Below are 10,565 nucleotides of genomic sequence, written 5' to 3' on the forward strand. Positions count from 1 at the left end.
GAAAAATATTACAATGCATTTCATGCAGACTATTTTTAATGTGTTACCATTGTTGTAATTCAATGATGGGAGCCAATTTGAACAAAATGCGACTTGATGAACAGCACTGAGAGGCATGATCAGTTAATTCATTTTACATGATTCCGGCCGAAGGAAAAATGTTGGCTAGGATAGGCAACTGAAACGTAACAGTATTTTGATGGAACCTTTCAATTATAGACTTATAAATCTACAGTGTAATCTATTGGTTTAGCTATCCTACTTGTAAATCATTTAAGTTTTTTTGATATACTATATGTTTTCTCCACACTATAACTAGTTTGGAGCTATTATACATTTTACATTTTACAATACACAATTAGTTACTATGATTCAATTTATATTGTAATTATTTTCTGTCAAAATCTAATTAGCAAAGAATCAGGAAAATTTGTGGAATATTAGCTCAAATAAATGAGGCATATTGCCAACAAAAATTAGGGACATTATTATATATTCACTCTTTACAATGCCAAGATATCATTGCAAACACCATGTTAGTCATCCATGTTAATTTTTATGATTCCACTTTGAAGACTGTTGTTTATCACTCTTCTGCTGCAAAATGTGGCAAAAGACCATACTTCCAAAGACCATCAGTGACCCCACAGCTAGTCATCTGAAGAAGTAATAGGTGCCCAAGCTACTACCATAACTCTCCTTTTTAATTTCCCCATTTCCTGGCAGTTAAGCATCATGCACTACAAAGTGCCTCTTCAATCAGCTCAGGATTAACTAATTGGAGTTTTAATTGAGCCTCTTTCTTGAGTTCTAATGTAGTCCACAATATTGTACTTCCATACAAAATTTATTTTACAACATTTGATAAACGTCAAAATTTATTTGAAAATATTTGCCATACAACAACTTAATGTGCTTCTGTGGGAGTCATTGTCTGTATTGACCAGGGCTTTAAAAGCTTTCAGATTTAGTGTTTGTGTTGCTGAAGCTATGTTTAAACTTTTGCAGTTTAAACTTTTAGAGTTTGGCATTTAAATCTGCATTAATAAATCAAACCAACTCGTCTTAGATAATTTATTACGAGCTTTTACACATTTCAGAGTTGGCAGTAAATAGATACTATGAATTTTGAATTGATTTTATTAGTTTATATTGTAATTATTTATCAAAACTTAATTTAAAACTAAAGGGAATCAGGGAAATACATGGAACATTAACCGATACAGCAGGGACTAATCTGATCAAGAGTATAGGAAAGCAATGAAATTTACTTTGTAGAACTTTGTATTCTGGAAGATAAAGCTACAGAGGATGAACATCAATTTATCTCAAGTATAAATCAGAGCTAGACATTTATTTGGCAAACATGACCTTTGGAACATGTAATAAATCGCAGGCATATGAAGCCTTTCTGCAGAAATCTATCAGATATAAATGCATCACCCTGCTACTCATGGTATCTTTTCTTTAAGAATATCTAAATATAATGTCATTAAGTTTGTTATCATAATGCTCATTTGGAGAGCTGATGCAGACACAGATGACACTCTCTTGCACTGTTACAATTCTGTAATTCTGCTATGTCTTTATTGACACTGAATGTTCAGTGCATAATACTGTTACAGAGATATGTTCTGCTATCATTCTGTTTGCTCCAATTTACAGAGAGCAATTGGGTGCATTATTTGTTCAGCTGTGAGCTAAACATGATTCCATAAAGTATATATATGATAAACTTAGAATTCCTAATGAAAAATAAATTGCCATTTTCAAAGTGACTCAATAAAGAAGGTGTCATATAAGAATATAAAGGAAGTTAGGAAGAAGCAGCTAAACTGGCAGACAGAGGATAACCCTGTACACATAAGCAGCCCAGCAACAAACTTGTTGACAGGCACCAACAGATTAAAATATTAATTAAAATGTCAAATAGTCAAATATTAATATATTCATAAAATTGCTCATAGGAGTAATCAAACTGCCCAAGTTGGTTATAAAATATTTCTGCATATGCAGTAATTTGCACAATTTGTCCTATTGAAAATATAAGATGTAGTAAAACATATAACTTCTCATGGAATGGTTTTGTGCTTTGAAAACTGGTGATAAGAGATGACACTTTCAACTGTTAGACTAGCAAGTCTGTTTCACACCAGTAATTTTGCATAACTTAATATTGCTTCATGTTAATTAAGCTCTTAGACAAGTACCATCTGGTTGAAGTGAACTGGAGCTCTTTATGAACCATTTTTTCATCTGTCTGATTTAACTTTGCTCAATGCTAACACTATGGTCCCAGTGTTGCGCTGGACTTGACAAATTACCATACAAGGTAAAATAAATCTGTCAATGTTAAGATAACAGATTGGAACTCCAGACCATCTTCTAGATCCTCCAATTTGTTATTTGGGGTTCCTGAAGGTTTCCTTCAGAAATTTTATCAGTAAACTAGATGCAACGAATTGAGTCCAAGAAAGGGCAATTCATACCTGATTGGATTAGTTACAGCGTGGAAACAGGCCCTTCGGTCCAACAAGTCCACACCGATCCGCCGAAGCGCAACCCACCCATACCCCTACATTTACCTCTTCACCTAACACTACAGGCAATTTAGCATGGCCAATTGACCTGACCTGCACATCTTTGGACTGTGGGAGGAAACCGGAGCACCCGAAGGAAACCCCACCTAACACTACGGGCAATTTAGCATGGGCAATTGACCTGACCTGCACATCTTTGGACTGTGTGAGGAAACCGGAGCACCCAAAGGAAACCCACGCAGACACGGGGAGAATGTGCAAACTCCACACAGTCAGTCGCCTGATGGCAGGAATTGAACCTGGGTCTCTGGCGCTGTGAGGCAGCAGTGCTAACCACTGTGCCACCGTGGGGCAAACAGTCTTGATGAACTAATGGATATTTTTTGCATTCTGTACTATCTTAGATTCTTAATGGTCATGATCAAAACTGAATGCAGCCCTCCTGACTGCATAAGCTGTCATTGATTAAATGGGTGAGAGGGTAAATAATATGTTTCCTTATTAATTATATTTCACACTGCATCGTGATCCTGTTATTGGTTGGTTACTTGATTTATTTCAAAAGACATTAACTTGTGGTGTTGCAATCTAATTTACAAAATGCTAATAGCCATGCACTCTAAACTCTTCAAATCTATCAGCAGGTTTAACTGGCACCTGACCAGGAGATATATTTGATGTTAAAAAAATGCAAACTTTCAAATGTTTTCACATTATGTATGTTTGAGTTTTGAAGTTATAGACTGGACATAGAATAGAAATGTTTGTTCAAACAAGTCACTAGATTGAATTTATGTACTTAAGTTAATAACTTATTCTTGGACAGTACAGTGAACACCCTAATGATTCACTGGTCTCTGGTTATCCTCTGTAGTGGATTAGCTTTTGCTCATAGTAAAGTTGTAAGTAGTAAAGCCCAATGTGACCACCATCATATATTTTCATAAGTTTTGTTTGCCATCTCTAGTACCGATTCTGTTGGGTCCTCACTCAGTTATTCAGTCATCTCACTACAATATATTAAATGCTAAATGGAAAAGAAAATATCAATATATGTAAATGTTAAAACAGATGTCAAGAATAAATCAGGTACTGCTATTCCTGCACAAGTTCAAAGCTCTTCTCAAAATATTATCAGAATGCTAGAAAATCCTTTCAAATAGGAAGTCTCCAAACAAAATTACACCAACTCAATCTCAGTCCCATCATAAAGGGTAATGAAAGTACTCCTGTTGAAATACCCAGCTCATCAGAATGAAAAGCACTTTATGAAGTAATTTCAAGCACAGTTTCTTAAATAAAATAATTAAATATACCATTAAATGTGCAAAGCATAAACCAAGTATTGTGTGTTATGCCATATAAGCTTGTTTTTCTCTTAAAAAATGCAAGTTACTGTAATGTGCAAGAGCATGCATGAAGAAGACAAGATATTAACGATTGTTTAACCAGAGAAGTGCAGTCTAGAAGCCTGACTGAATCCTGCAAAACAACTAGCTACATTGATTTTAAAATGGGCTGCATATTTTAAATGTTGGGATGGCTCTTATGTTTACCTCACTTCTTATTGCTTTGGGAATAATGATTTATAGTTCACAGCACAAATCTATCTATTATAGATTATGTAGGATGAACTATCTGTCCATTTAGATTTACTCTAATTATCATTTTGCCTCAAACGGCATCCTGCAATACAGTTCCTTATACTGTGAATTCAATGTGTTAAAACTGAATGCAATATTTATTTTTAAATGAACAGCTTTCACTAAATTTACCATATGGTGATTACCTTGGCAGCCACCGAGGAACTGGGTTTCTCTAAAAGGTCCCATAATTTCTTCCTTTTCTCTGCACAAAAGGTGTTATCAAACTCTTCTCCCTCTCTATCCCTCATTGTTTCAGCTTCTCGTTTCAGTTCCTCGTTCATTTGCTCCTTTTTCTGATGATACCTGGCCTGACAGCAGGACTCCAGATAGATCTCGTCTATTCCCCAGTAGTCAAGCTCCTGACTGAAGGACAGCGCGCACATCTCTTCCATCATATGCAACTTGCCCGTGCGATAAAAATTCAAAATAGATGTAAAAGCTCCGGGGTGACGGTCAAAAAAGTATTCGTTTCCCTCCAAATTGTAATCATCACAGCTCTCCATAAGGGACTCATGAGTATTGCAATCTCGAAGCTTGCCCAGTCGAGTCCGGGGTAACCGGTCCAAAGTTCTCCAAAGTACTTCATGTGCAAGTCCCCCAACATTGAGCTTGACTCTTCTGGAACAAGCCTTGCTCCTGATGATCTCCATGGGATCTGGAGGCAGGGAGCTGGTCGACCGAGATTCCCCTCTGTTTATTCCCGCGGGCATTTTCCCAGTTTTCGTCAGTAAGGATGGATTTAATAAATCACACTCACTTCCTGCAGGATTTTCATCTGACCGCTTTCGCGTTCATTCTCGAAGCTGGGGAAAATAAGGGTATTTGGTGGTGAGATTCAAAGTGTTCCTCAGATCAAAATGACCTACAAAACGGAACAAGCACATCTCTAACGCAGTGTCAGGTAGTGCGAGCGCGGTGCTTTATCCATTAATCAGTGAAACAAATAGCTCATTTAATCTGCTCAGGGGACAGATTGCTTTTCTGAGCAAGCGAGATCCCAATGGCCAGCGCCGTCTTGCTGCAGGAGGCAAGTGAGCGCTGTCCACATGCCGGAGCTGAACTGCAGCGCAGAGGCACGCAGCTTCTAGAGGGCAGCAGCTACCTAGCGGGGATCACATTACACTGCCGGAGGAAGCCAGAACTCTTCAACTTGCTCCCATCAACGAATGCCAACAGTTTTGGGGGAAAAAAACGATCGCTTTATTCCACAGACTCTGCAAAGTTGCATCCTGAAGTCAACAAACTGCTTCAGGTGCAGTTACGTCTGATCTTGCCTTTACATAAAATTATAGTCTAATAAAATCAGTGTCTTTATTGATGGGAACTCTAAACTTCAGCAGACGTGTTTGCTGCTATTTGGTTTGCATTCCGTATGTATTCGCCCTCATTCAAATAGCAGCCTGTACCTGTCACAATGAAACTGCAACATTCACCGGTTACACAACGTGCCTCGACAAAGATACCGTCTCCATATTTTAAATATAAAGGGATTGTTTTACTGCATTTTTTTTTGCTAAATCCGAAGCCGCATTTTATTTTACTTAGACGGTAAGCAGCATGCCTCAAATGGTTAAAAATTCTATTTAAGAACTCCGCGTCTGAGAAATTACACGCCAGTGTTGTGAACGTATTTTAAAGTGAAGTCTGTCCACGTACATCAAAATTAAACGAGCCCTAGCTCTTTGAAGGAGCCGCAATATTTCCAGCGCGCTGCTCCTCAATGAATTGGAGGCATTTCTGCACAATGACCAACACTTGAGAAATCAAAGTGAAGTTGGTATCAATTGCCAAAAAAAAACACCCATCTTAAAATGTTGCCCTATATTCCCTTTAAATTACTACCATTTTATCCAACCCCGGCTCAACACTTAGTATTCCAGTGCCCCATACCCAGGGGAAGAGTTTGGATTGAGTCAAAATTTGAGAAGACACTTTTCCTTCTTTCAATTGTGGGTCAGAGTGAGTTTATTTCCTACAATTCATGCTGTAAACTCTACTTCTCATGTGAACATGGTCCGGGCAAGAAATGAATTGCTTTATTTCCCGCCCCGTCCCCTTAGCATCACTGGAACCCCCCGAGTTGCCGGGAGAACAAGCCAAAAATACAATAAATTCAGCGACCGGTCGCCAAGGATTTTCCGAATGAGGAGCTAACACGGTTTGCTCCAACGGATTTCAAATCCTGCCGCTCATATCGGCGCTATCCCGGGATTAAGACGAATAACCGTTTTTCTTTCGGTGGGAGTAATTTTAAAACGGACAATGCGGACGGATGTTTGGAAAACACAATAACGAACAAAGCTCGATCCTGAATGCCAACTTATAAATCCCAACCTCACTCATGTTGGACTGCGGCAAGACATCATCGTCTGTCCTTTTCAAATTGTGCCTTTAAATTGATATTCTGTATCCTGCTTGTTCATTAACGTTGGTATTGAATCGGTGGCGGCAAAGTTTTAAACAGGTCATTTCCACATACTCGGCCCTCTGCTTGAACTGGCTCCATTGCTATCTGGCGGGTGAACCGCGGTATGTCAGAACCTGCTCTGTGTTAATGTCCCCCAGTTCACAAGACATTTCCTCCATCGTTTCTAATGGTACAGTTTGATTGATAACAGCAGTGCAATTTGGCGCAATTTGCTAAAAAAGAATTAATCCCTCCGAGTCCCCCTCCCAAAACGTGATAATTATCTGTCTCTTCTGACAATGGAATTAGAGAGTAGCGGTCTGTTTATGTCCAACTACCAGCACATTGTTTATCTTTGCAATCACGTTGAGCCCAGCACCAAACTGGGTGGCTGTGCGTGTCGCTACTCCCTTGGGGAGAAAATAAAAGACAATTGTCAGCTACACGAGCCCTCTATTATTACAGTGACATTATTTTTTAAAAAAGGTAACGTTTTAACCGGAGCGGATTGAGCCGGTATTTTAAAACAGCCACATCTGTTACTTACCCTGATGATTACAGTAATAATCTCAGCGTTTGATGGGTTTAAAAAAGATATTAAGTCCATCACCTAAAATTAGCCGGAGATGATGTAAGAATCATTTCTTTTACGAACCTTGTAAAACCTCTTGCTGTTTTGAACAGGATCCTATTGGATTAACATGGGCTGCTTAGGGATGGAAACTGCTTCGTAACATCAAACAAAAATAAGCTGATATCAGCCCGGTTCTTGCACAGCTTCGAGCTGCAGGCTTTATCCTCCAGGCCGCCTTATCTCCCCCCACCCCCCTCTAGGTTCCAAACAATTTCGTGGTCCGTGAACGGTTTTGTGGATTTATTTCTGCTGTCGCTTAATGGAGATCAACAAGTCTAGTCTGTTTCTATGAAGGTTCCTTCATCCTTCTATTCTTCCTGAATTAAGAAGATCATGATCTACAGATAATGAGGGGAAACAGCGGCACCTACAGCTTTACAAATAACCCGACTCGACTGCTTCCTCGGTTCAGCTTGTGTTCCAGTCACCCAAGATTCTTATTGATTTCAGATTTATTATTAATGTGTTGCACTGTTGATCAGATATTGTGTAATTTCCTCCCCATTACAGTTCTAGGTTCAGGTTCGGATCTGACTCCAATGGAATGAGGCATGCTGATCCCTTCCAGGGGCTGCCAAACTTCACCTTCAGTTTGATGCCAGTAGAAATATACTTCCAGATGATGTCGAACTAAATATGCAATGTGCATAGTCTATCTCCTCTCTGGAACACTTAGCAAACAGAGACAGTTTTTTTAAAAAAGTGTTAAGTCTGAGTTATCACGAGAATTGGAGCTCTGCATGTGCAGGGTCCTTCTGTAATAAAGAATGTAAAGGTTCATAATTGGCAAGATAAATAAAAAGGTTAAATCTTCAGGGACTGACTCAGGGTCACAGCCAGTGTATTGTGCACATTTAAATAAGGGGTGAGTTGGTAACAGGATAGTTGCCTCTGTGCAGTTATTTCAACATTAGGGTGGCATAGTGGCTCTATGGTTAACACTGCTGCCTCACAGAGCCAGGGACCTGGGTTTGTTCCCAACCTTGGGTGACTTTCTGTGTGGAGCTTGTACATTCCCCCTGTGTCTGTGTGGGTTGCCTCCCACAAACCACAATGTGCAGCTTAGATGAATTGGCCATGCTGAATTGCTCATAGTGCTCAGGGATGTGTATTAGGCACATACAGGGTCTGGGTGCATTAGGTGCGTTAGGCAAATATAGGGTCTGGGTGGGTTACTCTTTGTAGGGTTGGTGTGGACTTTTACATTGTAAGGACTCTTATTCTAACTTCAGCACTTTGTATGTACTACAAAATATTAAATCAAGCTTTATTTATGTGTTGAAGGACACATCCAAGTTAAAGAGGAATATCTTAGTAATTTTCCCTCCCTTCAACCAGCTAACTATTTATCTTAATTTCTTGGAAATTTTGCAGAAACCTGTGTACGAATAGATTATCAAGCAAAAAAATCCAGGAGCTCTGGAGGGATATTCTCTCATGAGAGGGAGAGAGAGAGAGAGAGAGACAGAAACAACTGGTGGTGAGCTGAATCTGTGGGTTACTGCACTTCAGGCATAGGCCAGGCTGAGAAGGCAGGACTTTCATGGTAACCTCAGTCAGTGCAGGAATTGAACCCATGCTGTTGGTGTAAACTAGCCATACGAAGCTAACTTGCTGAGTTTCTCTAGAATTTTCTGTTTTTAACCCGTAGATACAGGATCAGTTCCCACATGGAGCATAACTGTCCATTATCTCTTTCAATTTCTCTTTTTGTCTGTGTTGTCAGATGGCTGGTTCAACACCCAGTCCTAAAGAGTCACAATTTACTATGTCAGAGTCATACAGCATGGAAATCAACCTTCAGGTTCAACTCGTCCATGCTGATCAGACATCCCAATCTGACCTTGTTCCATTTGCCAGCATTTGGTCCATATCCCTCGAAATCCTTCCTAATATATACCTATCCAGATTTCTTTTAAATGTTGTTATTTAACCGCCTTCAACATTTTTACTAAGTGTTGGCAAACTCCATAAACTGATACCACCCACTACCAACCATTGATTTTGGCTGGGTCCTTATGACTTCTGTGTCCAACTTGATCTCAAACATTTTCCATGGAAATGACCAGTGTCTATGTAACATTGCCTGCCTCAGTCCCATATACTTCTGAAACCCTCAACTGTACCTTAAAACATTTGAATGGATTTGCCTATTCATATACTCCTCAGTTGACCTTCCATTCTCCATGCAAACTGTACATCATCCTAATCTTTTTCTGTTTGTAGCCCACAACACATCAATAACTGCTCATCTATTACTCCTCACTGTGTACATTGGCCCTGAGTGACCCAAAGCCTTTCCTAGGTCTTTCCTATCTTTGTAACTCCCAAAAGCTCTAAATTGCCTCCAGAGTTTTCCATTCCTTGTCACTTCTTGCCATTCCACCATCTTTCAAATCCTTTTCAAAAATTGACATCTTCAGTCACCTCTATGGTCTGGTAAGACTATGGCAACACAACAAAAAAAGATGTCTTCTTGCTCTTGGCATTGGTTGATTATGGCCTTTGAAGTGCCTTGAGATATGAGTATGTATTAAAAAGGAGTTACATAAACACAAGCTGTTATTATTGTTACTTGGGTGGAAATTACTATTTTTAAAAAGTGATTTTTCGTTACTTGGCAAGTTAACTGTGACTGGTCAGAGCATTGCCTTAAGAAATGAATTGCAGTCAGGACAATAATTTTTGGATAAGAAAAATCAAAAGAATTGTGCATGCTGGAAACAAGAAACAAAAAATGAAAACAGAAATGGCTAGAAAAACTCAGCAGGTCTGGCAGCATCTGGAGAGAGAAAGTAGAATTAATAATTTGGGTCCAGTGACCCTTCTTCAGAACATATCTGTATGTGAAGAATTACGCTGACAACTAATTTAGGATTATCAGTTGGCACCATAGTATGGCACACATATCGATGGAGGCTACATATGTTAATACACAGGGCCCCGTTTACAAACAGAAAGAACATGCACATGGACTGTGCCGTTTCAACTATATAAAACAGTTGACAGTCACTTGCTGGTTCATTTAAGGCATTGCCCTGACCAGTCAATCTGCCTGATTTAAAATTTAAACAAAGCCTGGCAGCTATTAGCTAATGTTAATTGGTGCATTCTTCATGGCAAAACCTCTAACAAATATAGTCCATTTGCCAAGCAATTAGTGCTGTCCTCTCATGCTGTCAAAACCTTGGTTTTCCCTGTGAATTGTCCTGATGAGTACTAGATAAAAAGCTTTGACAAAATGTGTGTCTTTTTCAGCAATACTTGAATGGAATTTTATTAATGCTGGACATGCAAATGCACAACCTTCTCTGCATAGATTCAGGGGAAGTTAAATT

The 10,565-nt window shown here is 39.1% G+C and overlaps 1 protein-coding gene across 3 annotated transcripts in view; it reads right to left on the minus strand.

The window, feature by feature from the left end:
* The window catches only part of kcnb1 (potassium voltage-gated channel, Shab-related subfamily, member 1), a 360,002-nt gene extending 352,675 nt beyond the window's left edge, over positions 1-7,327 (minus strand). The window contains exons 1-2 of one of the 3 annotated variants that reach the window (XM_043710368.1): positions 7,249-7,327; positions 4,330-4,989 (exon numbers count right to left, since the gene is read on the minus strand). In XM_043710368.1, the coding sequence (XP_043566303.1) occupies positions 4,330-4,896 (567 nt within the window). In that variant the 5' untranslated portion in view covers positions 4,897-4,989; positions 7,249-7,327. Of the gene's footprint in view, positions 1-4,329; positions 4,990-6,520; positions 7,070-7,140 lie in introns of those variants that run through there. The other 2 variants (XM_043710367.1, XM_043710369.1) reach the window with 2 other exon arrangements.
* Positions 7,328-10,565: the final 3,238 nt, after the last annotated feature.

Source organism: Chiloscyllium plagiosum, chromosome 20, assembly GCF_004010195.1.
Source record: "Chiloscyllium plagiosum isolate BGI_BamShark_2017 chromosome 20, ASM401019v2, whole genome shotgun sequence".
NCBI lineage: Eukaryota > Metazoa > Chordata > Chondrichthyes > Orectolobiformes > Hemiscylliidae > Chiloscyllium > Chiloscyllium plagiosum.